General features: G+C 42.8%; 1 protein-coding gene across 2 annotated transcripts in view; it reads left to right on the forward strand.

Moving 5' to 3' along the window:
* The window catches only part of SPG11 (SPG11 vesicle trafficking associated, spatacsin), a 109,919-nt gene that overhangs the window by 50,186 nt on the left and 44,142 nt on the right, over positions 1–15,591 (forward strand). For both annotated transcript variants that reach the window (XM_078592453.1, XM_078592454.1), the window contains exons 19-22: positions 1,806–1,963; positions 8,335–8,457; positions 9,851–9,917; positions 13,229–13,394. In XM_078592453.1, coding sequence (XP_078448579.1) covers positions 1,806–1,963; positions 8,335–8,457; positions 9,851–9,917; positions 13,229–13,394 — 514 coding nt within the window. The remainder of the gene's footprint in view (positions 1–1,805; positions 1,964–8,334; positions 8,458–9,850; positions 9,918–13,228; positions 13,395–15,591) is intronic.

Genomic DNA, 15,591 nt, shown 5'->3' on the forward strand with positions numbered 1-15,591 from the left:
AACAAAAATTAGCGTGCATTGAACTCTAAGCACAACAAAGCTTTTCTGATTTTCAATGCTAAAAAAATAATTTCAAAACGTTGATCATCATTTTATTACCATTCTGCTGGAGTTTTTTTTTGCATGAATCGCAAAGCCTACAGATTAATAAAATTGTGCTTTTAATCGAGGTATGGGGTACTAGTCTTCTTATCAACTGGCATAATTACGCAGAATTGAACATAACTTTCAGATTGACCCAGAGTTGGAGATAACACTTCACACCGTGACATCCTGATGAAAAGGGAAAATTAACATTTTCTCATGAGCATTAAGTGTAACAAACCCATCAGAACATATATACAGCATATATATATAAACAGGTCAAATAGAATACAATATAATAAAAAACAAATAACTAAATTACTCAGTTAGATTACGACAGCGATGTTGTCCATTGCTTTCTGTGCACGGTTGTGTTCAGACGATCGCCAGTGTAGACGGAAGGTGTGCTGGCCACGTTGGTTTCTTTGTTTACTTTCTGGGTTTGTACTCTTAGGTTTTTTCAGTAAAGTCACGTAGGTAAAAAATAAAAAAATAGAAATAATAGAAATAAAATAATAAATCACGACATTTCGGAGGCAACACAAGTCTCCGTCATCAGGTGGGACCGTCACAGCTGAATTTACTCACTTATTTATTTTTATTCTTTATTTTTACCTACGTGACTTTCCTGAAAAAAACCTAAGAGTATGAATCCTTGCAGTCACGAAAGCTTCAAATCTAGAATTTCTGGGTTTGGTTGGTCTGGGCGCAAGCTGGGAGTGTGAACACGACTGCAGTGGACCGCGGCTAATCGATTCCCTGCCTCCCTCTCTCCACGTTCCAATATCCCCCCCTGAGCAGCAGACAAGATCACAAGCAATAACCACCGCTCTTACAACCTTGCGCTTCTGATTGCCATCGATTGCAGAGATATTTTTGTTGCATTCTGTTGGATTTGTAAGTGTTGCTAATTTGGGCTTTGTATGAAGTAAATAATCGTTGAGAATTTGAGGTGAGAGGCAATATCAATATACGGAGTTCTCATTTTCCCCGAATCATTTTGGGAAGTGGAGACAGTTTTATCATGAATGACAAAAAATCTTCGTGTTGTTCTAATGGATGATTTCTAATGCATATTTATGTCTTATCATATTTACCTTGAGTCCCACTTTTGCAGCTTTCTTCATGAAGTTCTTCTATCATATATTCTCCAGTTTGTTCCATGTCATTGTTATAATGACAGCTTATGAGCAGGAGCGGGATGGATTGTGACATCCCAGGACCGTGGCCTTGATGGTTGGCTGATGTTTGAGAGGCCCTCTTGCAGCGGTTGATGGAACGTGGCTTATGATTATGAATCTAGACGGTGAATAAAAAAAATGGTCCCCCCGTTTCAACGCGACGGGCCAAGAAGCCACACGTCAACCGCTTATCTTAATCCCACCTTTTCTCTGATGATTGAATCAACGCTGACCAGTTAATTGAATGTAAATGCGTGCAACAAGATTTTGATAATACAGGGTGTCAAAATGGAAGATGCAGCTCACCAGTGTGGTAACAGTGGAGAAATTGCATACGTCAAAAACTGTTTTGAAGTGGCTTTCAAGTTGCGTTGGGAGAAAAAAAATCGCGCATCAAGGTTATCAGGGTTATTGCAGAGCGATTATATGAAGCTGGGACATTTAAGTCAAGCATATACAGCACAGGGAGATTAATGTCCAAATAGGTGTGTGAACGGATTTATTTTCTTGTGGGCTTCTCTTTTTGATTTTGCCCGGCAGATACGCGGGCCCTGTACCTCGCCAGCTTGGCCAACGCTCAGATGGTCCTGCCCAGCAGCCAGGCTGGTGTGAGCAGCATGCTGACAGAAGGTCGTACGCTGCTGGCGCCTGCCACCTTGCTGTACTCACCTGGTGGTCTGGACGGAGGCGTCTCCCAGGTAGGTGTCCTCCAGACTGCATGGACCCCAGTCGTCAATCCTGACTGGCCCCCCATTGGTTGATTTCCTCGCCACCTGGTTTTTAATAATCCTCGGCAGCCTCCTTTTATTGTCTGCTTATCGATATAGTTTGTCACGTGGCAATGAGAAAGGCATCACTATGAAATGTAATTTATTATTAATCAATTATAACCACAAAATTACTAATTCTTTAATATGTAATCATCCTAATACCAGTCCTTCTCGATAATCCACCGCCGAGGGTCTGCAGCCACTGTCTGTTCTGTTTTGAGCGATGACCAGCTGTGCCGGTTGATAATAGTTAAGCACAAGGCTTGTCAACATTTTACCGATTCATTATTGCTGAGCTTGCAAAGTTTATATACACCAAATGTGTACAGTCCTTTATGCAGTTAGCAAATCTGCGCACATGCACATATTAAGGCAGCTAATCCTGCACAAAAGACATGTCCATGGTTGTAAGCGCATTACGTGCAAATATACCAGGAACATCCATTGTCTAACACCACAATATTGCTGCGGTTATTTTTAAACTCCTTTGCCAGAGGTGGCTGGGTGGCTGAGCTAGCGCCATTGAATGCCGGGTTTAAATGCAGGCAAACTACCTAATACAAAAACTGTGTTTTTCACAAATGTGAGGTGAAGTGATGGTGGCAGCCGATTGACGGAAATTCGAAATGCCAGCTCTGTAAAAAATGAAAATTGTTGATTAACTGTCATGCAACAAAAATTCGTGCCAGTATTAAGAAAAAGTGCTGCCCCCCCCCCTACTCTGTGAACAGAGATCACTTGAAGGTATCTCAGAGGTAGCTCTCTCATGTCTACTTAGATAGGCTATTCTCTTACATGAAGGGTTGCACAACCCTGTGTGAGATCCGAATTGATATATTTTTTTGCAATAGCACAATCAGGATATAACTGGGGGAAAATATTTTTGTTAAAGATTACCCATGAGATAATAAACAACACTTTGGCTCGCTTCACGCAGGCTCCAGCAACAAAACAGCTGAGGGGTCCCCACTTGTATCACGTGCCTCAAATCGAGGCACATGTGCTGACTCATAACTGAGGCACGACACACACAGCCTGATATGTGGGCACAGTTCACAGATCCAAGGGCGGAGGTGAAGTGATTGCTATTTGCACGGCGTCCAAATGTCAGCGTGCTTTCAATGCAGAGTGCGTGCACAATGGGGTCGGTTTCATGAATTGCTCGAGTGATCGTTTTTGGCCATTTTAGATGTCCACGCTTGTCTCTTCGAGGCCCGTAAATCAGAATGTCTTTTGGAGATTCGTTCATAATGAGAGAACAAGCGTGCGGTTACTCAGGTTTGTGTAAAAAAAATCTATCGAGGCCAAAACGCGTTTTGCGCAAAACTAGAATAGAGTAAGGGAAAATTGCGTTACGTGGCCCTGACTGCGCTACAAAAAAAAACATTTTTGTTCACAGACAACAAAATAATTACTTCCTTTCATATCGTGCCATAATTCAGTAGTTCAGTCGTAGTTCTGTTGAATAAGTTTGGTTCCAAAACATAAGTAACATGCTTTGAAGTTGAACTTTTTACATTATTTAACTCAGAAATAGATGATATTTCTTTGATCTGCTGAGCTGTGTGCGGCTTCTGTCCACTCATTCACACTTGATCAGCTGGCAAAAGCACAGCACTTTTCACCTGACAAGCGTGCTCATGCAATTGCTGTTCAACTGTTTGGTCAAAAATGCGAGAGGAACAAGTTAAAACCGGGGGAGGGAATTTAAACTTGTGCTGGAAAATGGTATGTAAAAAAGTTAGAGATTTCCTGCTTATGAGCACGGAGGCATTGCGCTAATCTCTTTTTTTTACAGCCCTGAACCATTGGTGGAAATTCCACTATCCTTACGCAGTGGCGAGTCTATCCATTGGACAACCACTTGTGACTTTCCCACAAAGCACGACTAAATGTATCGTCCCCAGAGAGATGTTGGGCTAGGTTAATTTCGAAAGCCAGAATTGCAAACCGTTCGCTCTACCGCTAAGCCACATGGCCAGTAAAGTGATATACGCTCGACCTGAATTGATATACGGGTTTAACAACAATAATGCACCTTGTGTTCCAGGCACCTGTCTCCATCAAAGCCCATAACATATAGGGGTAATTTATGCAATGCTCTGATGCGTTTGCCCTGCTATTCCACTGAGCGGGTTTGTATGTCCTTTGGGGCATGTGCGCCATCATACCAGTCAAATTGGTCAGAGAATTAGTACCATGTCGAGTAAGAAATAGAAAATTATTACGCTTGTTTACAGAGGAAAGCTTCACTGAGTCTCATGGCTTTTTTTGAGGATGGCCCTGCCAAATTTTTGTAGTGGGGGGGGTGGGGGATGATTGCAAAATATGTACTTTTAGCTTCTTTCGCACTGTACGCAGTAAACTGTGCTAATCGGAGGTGCGATTATTATATGTGTCTATTTCAGTTGAGCAATTTGCGGGCAATTACACGAACACAACAGTGGTCTTGGCAAGAATAACCCTGTTTATCTTGTCCTCTAACCAAAATGAAATGTTCACCAGGTATGAGCCATGAACAATAAATAACAATAGAAATGATGACACTGGAATTAGGTTATGACGGTTATGTCCCATCAGGCCATCGTTTGAATGCGCTTGGCAGTGATTCTTTAGGACGTCTAGTATTAGGAACAGGGAACAATCTCGCCTGCCAGAGCGATACAAATGATTCCCAAAATTTCCAGGTAGGAAGCTGCTGCCGCAAGGATATTTGTTCCCACAGGGGGAGCAATTTTGCTTTCCTTCTCTCTCCAATGTGTGCAGTGCCCTGGAAACCCCATGCAGAATTAAGCAAGCAGTTGTGACATTTGTTGTTTGCTGTGTTTTCGAAACATGTGGGATGCTACATCATTGGCGCCTGCATACGAAGCCAGGATGTTTATCATTCTGGTTCTGAGCTATGGGTTGCATAAGAATGATATAACTTTTCTATCTAGTTATGATGTCCGTTGTGTCCAGGAGGGATGACATGCGTTCTAAGTCTTACAGAACACGTTCCTTCGAGAGTGGGCAGGTAGGAACTTGGTTGGACAGCGCATTCGTGCGATCCGTGTCACGCGGCGCAAGCTGCTTGGGGCGGCGCGTCACGTGGTGCTGAGCCTACCCGAAGCGCTCTATGAAATACAAATCGAGGGCGTGGCTATGCACGACAGACAGACAAATAATCCCTGGTGGGCAGTGTGGAACTGTTGTTCCTACCTGTATTATGCATGACCATTGATATGTGCAACATACAGTGACAGGGTTGGCACTTGAAACGAGTTGTGTGTACAGGGCCCAGGCCATAGACGTCAGCAACAAGCCTGGTGCTGATTTCAGGCATTGTCAAGTGGGTTTTGAGTTGTGTGCGTGACCACGTAGGATAGATGTTTTTCAAAATTACCATACAATAAAGCCTTGCTTTATTGGCCAATATGAGTTATTCGTTTCCATAGTGGGAGATAACTGCGCAGTTGCAGGTATGTATGAAATTAAATAAATTCCAGTCATTCTCAATGTACTAATGGGTGAAGACCTTCCCACACGACGTTCCCATGCAGGTCAGTACTGGTTGGTGAAGGGAAGGCCAGGACTGGTTCTGATATCAGTTGCCACTTATCTTAGTCGTGGCTTGGAAATTGAATTCTGGTCACTTGGATTTATTGCACAGCAATCTTATTATTGATCCACTTTACAGGTATGTTTTTGTATAATGCATGTATATACTTCACTTTTGTGCCTCAATAGGCTGTGTAATCACAAGGCCATCCACAGTATTCTTGGTCACGAATGAAAACCCAAGTCCTTTATCGTGGAACTATGACATTTATAAATCAATTTGCTGTGCAGTTTTTATAAATAAATTAATACATTGCTTTATTTCTCAAGGCACGGAAATGTACAGGTGTGCCACATAAATAATTGAAAGTGTGCACTTAATGAAGCGCATGCTGCCAGCTTTCCTGTTTTGTTGTGGAAGTATTGAGCTGGTGGCGGTAGGGTCTGTGAGTGTCTTAAAGATAAAACCATCGCTATCATGCAAGTACGGCTACAGCCCATCAACTAATTATTGCTAATTAATATTCATGTTGTTGTTAGGCGCGAGGTCTATCAAATGCGTCGTCATGAATAACAATGAGATTACTACATGGCCCATTGCATTAATTTTCTTAGAGAACGCTGGGATTTTAATGACCGTGTCCACAACCCGAGCAGCCAAGAGTGGTGTAAAATCAGTGAGAGAAACGTTCACGCGCCGGTCTGATCATTGTCTACTTTGTGTTTCACGTGCAAAATACACAGGTATTTAAAATACGCGCACATTAAAATTCCTATCCGTTATAGCGATGTGCAATCCACTCGGCCAACATTCCCCACTAACGCACGATTGCACGTTGACTGCCCCCAGTCAAATTGAATGGCCCGCAATGTAAGAATTAGGAATTGCTCTGGCTCGGGGCTATCGTGAGATTAATACTGTCCAATGCTTAATTATTCACATGTATTTTTGTACATTGTACAATAAATGGTCTCTGACCATATAACCGTATAACCTCCTGGAATTTGCCCAATCTTGTTTGTGCCTAGAAGCCAGGAAGAGTTGAGCCTGAACAGTGCTTGGGTGGGCAAATCAGCATGCACGCCAGATTATAGCCTAATCGGCTGCAATGCATTATGAGCAGGGCGGGGGTTGGCAGTGCAGCAACATCCATTGTTGTACTGTACTCTGCTTCAATGTTCCCATATCTATTCTCTCCACCTTTACCAACCCTCGCGAACCAGCGTGATGAAGTATGGCCGCACAATTCCATTGACAAATGTAGCATTAGGAGGCCCTCATCCAGCAGTGGATTGCCAGAAGGGCGATGCATTTACCCACAAACACACACACACAAATGAAACCAAATAAGTCACTGGCACTTTGGCTGTCCTGGTACAGTTCAAATCTTTGCAACTCGAGCGCTCAAGGAAAGGGTGAAACCTAATAATTTCTTCTTCAAGCGGAGTCGTGAAATAATTAAAGTTTTATAAATCTGCCGTGTTCTTTTTTATATTTTAACATTGTTTCCGTGCTTGTACGAGCGCTGCTTTTCCCCAGCTGCAGGCCTCTCCTAGCGGGCATTACATTTCTTGCGTCGTGCCGCTGCGCCGCTGCTCCTTGTGGACCACTTGGGTGGTTTTATGTGCAGTTGTTTAAGACTGAGAGTCATAATCAAGGGCAATAATCCCTCGCCAACCACGGGCGGGGGGGGGGGTGCAACCGCGACGGCGGTCACACTCGTGAAAGCCTAACCAAGTTGCCTGTTCCTCACTGAACACAAATACACACTAAAAAACAATAAAGGTTGCAACTACACAATAACATTATACAAAAACAATACATGGTATAAGAAAGAGGGGCTTAGCCCACCCTCTACCTCCACTTGGTGGTGGGAAGAGAGCGATGGTGAAGCTGGGAGGTGAGACGATGCACAGAAGGAATACTAAAAACTACATTCAACTATTTTTTATTTTACCAGGTCAGGCCCACTGAGTTTCTAGCTCTTTTTCAGATGTGACCTGGCCACAAATGATAGCTCAACGATGTGGCTTATGTGGAAATTGATAGCAGCCAAATTGCGGGTGATTTTTTTTTTTTCAAATGCTGGTCACCATGCTAAACCGCAGGATATACAAAACTCCATACCGTGGTTAGAATATTGGTATGCCGAAGGAAAACCGTGGATGCATAAATACCGCAGATGCGAAAAACGCAGTTGGTGAGGGATTGCTGGATATCAATACAAATAATGCCTCTCTCCCACATTAAATCATCCACGTAAACACAGTCAATCTTTACACACGGCACAAAGACATTAATCTCAGACGTGATAAAATATATTGTTTTATAATGTTTGTGACTTTGACCAAATTGCCAAATCTTGCAGGACCTTATGAGACCTTGCAAACTAAGCAATGTTGAACGTAGATAATGCTTGGATGGACAGCCACCATGCATGCCAGGTGGTCATAAGTGGTTGAGGCTCTTTGCCACATGGTGGTGAGCAGAGGGCAATGCAGAAACATCAATTGTACTAAACAATGCTCCTGCATCTCTGTTCGCCACCTTCACCAACCCACACTGAGCAGCGTGGTGAAGTATGATTAAGTAACCGCGACGACTCACATGGCATGGGTGGGAGGGCCTTCAGCAGTCCATTGACAAAAGGGATAATGTACAACGTTTATATACTATTTGTTCGCAATTACGCCTATATTGTTGTGTGCGAGGGTGTATATTATACGCAAGACGCGAATTTGTTCCCCGGTTCACGCAGGTCGACGGGCAGCTGCTGAGGCTCGCTTTGTCGCGATTCCCCAAGCTGAGAGCCGCCCTCTTCCCACAGCAGAGCACGCACGGCCTGCCTTTTCCCGACGTCTCGCTCTACCACTTGCTCCAGGTGAATCGTTGTTTTCAGATCGCGTACGAATGACTCGAATGAAGCGGGGCAGAAAAAGAGAGACCGGGTTCGAGCATACTAACCCGCACTCGCCAGCGTGGTGTGATGTGTGGTCAAACAACCCGACGGCCAACACTGAGGGGGGAAGGCCTTTGTCCATTCGTGGAGTGCTGTAAACTATTATAATCTTAATTTACATGGGAAACTTATCTAATTTTGCGAGAGAATTAACACCCACACTGTGCACGAGAGTCGGAAACCTACTTGCTTTACTGCATGCTACCGGCATCTTGATTGATGTCTTTCAAGCAGCTGTCGTGCACATCTCCTTGTGATCCTACAATCCGGTGTGATCCATTGTCTCTGATAAATTCGCCTGAAATTTGCTCCATCATGCCAAGCAGTGTTGAGTCTCATTGGTCCTTTGATGGATTACCACGAGGGGCTTTCCAGGTGTTGTAGGCGTGGGGCTGCAAGATGTGGGCAGCAGATGGCAGTGCTGAGGTGGGGGGGGAGTACTCTGGGCTTCTCCCACGTGAAACCAAAATACACTTTCACATTTTTTTTGCCAAACATCCAAATGCAGCATTCACTTTAAAAAAGAGTATTGAGGCTCGGCAATGTTACTTCTGGGTAAATAATTGGCATCGGCGATGCACCAACCCTTGCTTGAAGTTCAGCGAATTGTACACGCGAGCCCCACTGCGCTTGGCCAGTTTGCACATGCAGGCTTGCATACACGTGTTTTTTGTATGTGTATGTGTAGGCATATCTTTAATGGCTTGCGTTCAGGCAGAGTGTGGAATATTATTGCGATGTTTTACTGTGGAAATTGATGTACAAAGCCACATGAATATAGCAGAATAATTGCAGTGTTCTGCCTTTCAGAGTTGCACGTGGCTAAGTTGACTACAATTTTCAAGATTTCTGTAAAATCCGTGTGAAATGCGATGGATGCGCTACAGGAAATAAGTAACTCCTATACAGATACATGGGAGTGCTCATCTTGTTTTACAAATGAAACTCATTCAATTAGGCAATTGGGAGATATGAAATTCAGACAATGTACTTGAAGTAACGCCAGTTTCATACCTTGTGGAAAGTAAATTGCTGAAAGAGGAGTGTGCTGCCACGTTTCTTTGAGCCTTGGTGACTTTGAACACCACCTAATTAGCTAAAGTTTTTTGTGTCTTTGAATGTATTTTTTCTTATATTATTCTTCTAGAAAATTATTTGCCGGTGTACCCACCCAGTCGGGTGCCCTGTTGTGTAACAGAGCATAGAAGTGGCGGAGATCTCTAAAAAGGGAGAGTAAAAGTAAAAAATTAGCGGGACAAAGACAGATTTCCGGGCAAGGCTTCACTACAATCGGTGCTTATTTGCTGTGTCCTAGGCCCTGTCTCCCTTTGATCCGTCGCGCCTCTATGGATGGCAAGAAGCAAATTCTTTGGCAGCTGCAGGTAAGTTTCTCTTCTGATTGATTACGCATCCTGCCAGCTCCCAGCTAAAAAAGAATACAGTATTCAATGCAGCACTGATGACCAATTTATTTTGAAACATCAAAATCAGTCATGCTTGATGCACCGCTCATTGATGGCCTTTCCAAGGAACAGTTGAGCAATATTCCACCTCGCTCCTGCGCATGAGCCATTCTCATTGCTCTGTTCGAAGTGGTCACTCTCGGTCGCTGTCCACTGACATTCTGTCAACAATAACGTCCATCTCTTTTCGTTCCTCCTCACGACGTGTCTTTCCCAAGCCCACTTTTATTAACCGTCAATACGACGTCTAATTTTTGTTTATCCCTTACGTGTAATTTTCAGCATGCATTTATGCACGCTAATTTGCATACTGTTCAGATTTTTTTTCATTGTCTTTCTCCACCCATTCATGCCCTGGGTCATCTCCACATCCACCGCAAAGTCCTTGATGATATCTTTGCTCCACTTTGAATATTCAATTTATAAGTCAGCCTCGTAGTCTTACCTGGTATTTTCATGTTTATCCCATTCCTTCCAATGTCGTTTTCTTCTCTCCTTATGGCTCATTCGAGCCATCTGAGGCAACTTTCTCCCAGATTTTCTGATTTGGGGCCCTCTCCTACCTTCTTGCCCATTCCTTTCTGACGGGATCTAGTCGAGTGATCCACGAGATTGATCTCGACATCAGTATTTCTGATTCTGCCTGGTTACCATGTTGGAAAATGTATTTATAATAATGTTTGTCAAATATTTGTGGTCGTAGTCAGGTTGGGGATAATATTTTTGTCACTTGGAATTGAGTGTTTATATAATGGCAATCAAATCGCAGGTTTGTATCCTGTATGAATACTTGTACACGATTAATGTAAACTTTATACGAAGATAAAAGTACATCTTCTAAGGTAGTATAATTAATTCAAATTGATACAACTCTCTCGTATTTCAATGCCCACTGTGTTGCTGCCATGTGTTTATATCAGGACACGCACATGCATCACGTCCTTACCTCCATAATAGAGTTTTTTTTGGGTTAGATTGCGTAAATATCTAAATGTGTCGTTAAACCACCCTACACAGCCAACTAGTAAGGGTTGTCACGTAAACAGAACATGCCAATTTGTCGCTAGTACATCACATCGGTGTGTTGGAGAGCCAAGCCACAACATTTACAATCTTTACCTCGCGCATCTGATTAGCTCGGTTGGCTACGTATGGCGCGAAAGAAGTTCAGGATACATACGTGATATTTTATGTTGTCAGCCTGCCCTGCTTGGTATACTCTCACTTTTAAATGCAACCCCCGACATAATTTTCACTTACATAGTACAATGCAACGTTAATATTCACCAAATGACAATGATCACAAAATCGGTTTCCTCATAACTTTTCTGTAGTTTCAGTGTAAATAAAGTTTAACTTAAAAAAACTTTAACTCCATTTGGATCAACATAAGCCCATATGTATATTTTATTTTTATAACCTATAACGCTTTAGATACATGTGCTATCGCTGGTACAATAAACAATTAACTAGACTGCTAAGGCAGTGGTCTATAATTGCCATTCTGTCAATGACCCCAGAAAATATTTTGCAGCACATGAATTCATGGGTGAGAACTATTTATTTCGAACTTCAATTTCTTGCGCTTTTGTTCCTTCCTAAACTTTCATCAGGAAGTACAATGTGAAACAAAGTCATATGAACCACAGCAATCGCTACATTATCATGATTTAAAGCTTTCGTGACTGCAGGGATTTATCTTCTTGGTTCTTTCGGTAAAGTCACGTAGAATGGAAATAATAAAATAATAAAAATAGAACAATTAAATAATTCTCACGACGTTACGGCCACAACGCAAGCAGCCGTCCTCAGGTGAAGAACAGGTCTGTTGAGAAGACAGAGTCTGAATGAGACTGTCTTCTCGACACACCTGAATGAGACTGTCTTCTCGACAGACCTGTTCTTCACCTGAGGACGGCTGCTTGCGTTGTGGCCGAAACGTCGTGAGAATTATTTTATTATGTTTTATTTTTATTATTTTATTATTTCCATTCTACGTGACTTTACCGAAAGAACCAAGAAGATACATTATCATGTTTTGCAAAAATGGACGATAAAATTACCGTGGACCTTATGTCGGGCAGTATGTAGAAGTATTTCCATCGCCGCGGTGGTGAAAGATAGTCATTGAGATTCATTATTCCTGAGACTGGGAGGAATGCGCACCAGAGTTCGTTCCTGGCTACACAAATGCAGCCTACATTCCAAACCTCCAATTTTCTAACAAAGTAAAATGTGGCTTTTAAATATTGATGCACGATGTAGCTTTGAAACAGGGAACATGGCATTGAGTAGGATAATCCGCTTTCGGGCACAATATCTGGGGGCTATAAACTGCCAGACCAGTCATAAAACATTAACATTATTGGACCTGTTTGTGCATTTGTTGTGTACATGCATATGCCAACCTTTAGTCAAATTTCGATTTAAAGCTTTCGTGACTGCAGGGATTCATATTCTTGGTTCTTTCGGTAAAGTCACGTGGAAGGGAAATAATAAAAATTACACAATAAAATGTTCACGACGTTTCGATTGCAACACAAGCAATCATCATCAGGTGTGAAAACCACAGCAAGAAAATTTGAAAAAAGTGGCGGTTTTTTCTTAACGTTTTCTTCTTGTGGTTTTCACACCTGATGATGATTATTGCTTGTGTTGCAATCGAAACGTCGTGAGAATTGTATTGTTTATTTTTTTATTATTTCCCTTTTACGTGACTTTACCGAAAGAACCAAGAAAATATGCCAACCTTTTGTCAGTTCACTGCTGGATCAGGGTCACCCCACACCGTGCCATTCGTGGAGGTTATTTGACCATACTTTACCACGCAGGTATGTATGGCCTGGTAAATGTCGTGCGCATATACCTGGGAGCACATAAATGCAATACAACAATGGAATTTGCTGCACTAAGCACCATGTAGCCCTGCAGCCATATGGCAAGCGGTTTGTGTATGGCCCTTCCCTGCTTAGTCACTGAGATTGGGCGCATTCCGGGGGGCGTGATTTGGTCATAGGCCGAATGTATCCCGCTTCCAAAGATAAGTAACTGGACACAGTTATGCGGTGGTTGGTGTGCCAACCTGGTCACTTTAAGATGTTTTCTTGTTCATGTTTTTGTGTTTTGTTTGTTGCGGTTGCACCCGATTCAAGAGCCAAATGGCTCACAAGGCTATACCAAATAAGTGAACTTTGAACTTTGAATCCGCCAACTTTGCGCCCCCGCCGCAGACGCCGCATCGGAGCTTCCGCACTTCTCGCTCCCGTCGCTGGCGAGCCGGCACAGCACGCGGGAGACACTGGGCTTCACGTACTTCCTGTTGCACGGCCGCCCCGCCTATGCCTTCGCCTCCTTCCTGGCCTGGCGCCTCGAGCGTGGCTCGCTGTCTTCCCGCAGGTAATTGGGCAGTCGTTGGCTGGCACCGGGCTCGTGTATGTATGTATGTTGAACTTATTTTGCACCGTGCTTAGCCAACCATGTTAATTGGAGGTGCAGAGGAAGGACAACAAACGAAACGTAAAAAAAAGCAGTTCTAAAGAAAAATATTTCGACTCTAGATGATTTCAAAATGCATAGCTCCTGTGGCTTCCTAATATCGGAAGGAAGAGCATTCCAGACGGCCGCAGAAGCGCATCTGAGAGCGCACAATGCAGTGACCGTCTTTGTTCGATGGCTAGCCAAAAGCCACTGCGAGGATGACCGGAGTTCGCTTGATGGTTTTTGCTCCTTGACGAGATCAGCAAGGTATTGTGGTTCATTTGTGGCAAGCAATGAACAACATTGTGAACGACATTGTGTTCGAAAAACTTTTTTGCGGTTGCGACTCAAAAAAAATAATCTTACAAATCGGACTGTGTGCTGCTGCCGGTACAGTCAATGTTGTGCTTTGTTAGATGCGCCGTTGCTTCTTGCTTTGAGCCAAGTCATAATTGCAGCGGTTCGCTCGGGTATTTGATGTCAATGGATATGTGTGTGCAGTCTCTTCTCTGATGTTTCTCTTGGTCATGTGTGTCTTCAAGCACTCGATAATAAGTTGGAGCTTCCTAAAACTCGGTGTCAACGTTTTATACCAGTCTTTTTGGTGCACCTTGGTGTTCCAGTTATTGAGCAACACACATTGTTCAATGATTAACAGCTGAACAGTCTCGAAACGTTTGCTTCCTATTCATTGCAATTGATGAGCCACATCTGTTTTTATGAATATATTTTAAGTTGTGGCTATGGGCTTTTTAATTTACATTTTCAAAAGTATTAATTTAAATAAGTTGATTCACTTTCTTTTATTTAATTCTAGTCTTCCAAAACTTCACGAGGGTTTACGTAAAATATTTCTTAATGCTTGAAAAACAATGCCCTCTGCTGATGATGACATGAAAAGCCAGAAAAAGGTCCACGGTTTGAAAAGATTGGCTTTGAGGATCATGCTTTATTTAATTAAACAACCGTGCCATTAATTAAATTGCTAACATTTCATGGATAGACTTTTCTCTTGATTTTTAACATTCCATGAAATCTGCCAATGATATGCATTCCATCTGTCTGTGTGGTCTGTGAGGGCTGTGACATTGGCTGTTAAGAAATTTGATTTGCTTAATTGCACATTTCTTTGAGTCTGGAAGGAGGATTGCAAATGCCTGGGGGCTCCTTTATTAAAATTCAATGTGGTGGCATTCGGTACAGATTTTTGTCTAAATTGGTTTGGTGGGTTGGTTTTAATCCGTATGTGAAAATGGCTGGATAGTCTAAGTTATCTTCGAAATCACCGACTTCTCTTTTCTAAAAAATGTTTTGAAATTCAGAAAATAAAAAACCGAGGATTTAAAACGTGTCAACCAATGCGGGTCAGCACGATCTCACTGTGCTGTAAATTCCAACGGGATCTTCGTAGCGCTTTGTCCACATGTACTACAAAATGCAAAAGGCAGAGAAAATTCTTAAAATATTTGTATGGGTTTAGTTCCAAAATGATAAAAATAATTAAATATGTGAAAATGTATTCCATAAACAATTTTCTGCCACCGACCTTCCCCCCCCCCCCTCCACCATCTATGCATTTCCAACAAACCCCCAATATATCATCAACGATGTCCTTCCAGCATTGTATTTTATAACACTGCCCATTGTGCATGGAATAGGCGGAGGATGACGGAGGCTACGAAGCGGCCTTGCGCGTGTCATTTTGTGGCTTGCGGTGCGCGTAAAGAGAAGCATTGTCACATTATTATCCGTTAAAATGGAACCGCACTCGTGTGCTTCAGCAAGGGTAGTGGAGGGGGTGGACAATAACAAGGGCACTTTATTTCTCATATGCGTGCGTGTAAATAAGAAGAATAGTTAATAACGAAGCAAGATAATTGAGTGACATATCATTAGAGGGGATGCCCGGAGTGTTCAATGAGAAGGGTGAAACTGCCTGGCTCACTGCTTGATTGGATTCCGCGTTCAATGCATCCCACTTTGCACTCGAGGCTTCTCCGTCAATAATGCGGTGACGCTGTTTTGTTATTCTATCTGCCCTTTGCATAATGTGCTTTGCGATCATTATGTGGGGTGTGTTTGTGTCCATACGCACCAATTAGGCAGCTGCGTTTCA

The sequence above is a fragment of the Lampetra planeri genome, chromosome 3, assembly GCF_965212315.1.
Source record: "Lampetra planeri chromosome 3, kcLamPlan1.2.h2, whole genome shotgun sequence".
Classification (NCBI taxonomy): Eukaryota; Metazoa; Chordata; class Hyperoartia; order Petromyzontiformes; family Petromyzontidae; genus Lampetra; species Lampetra planeri.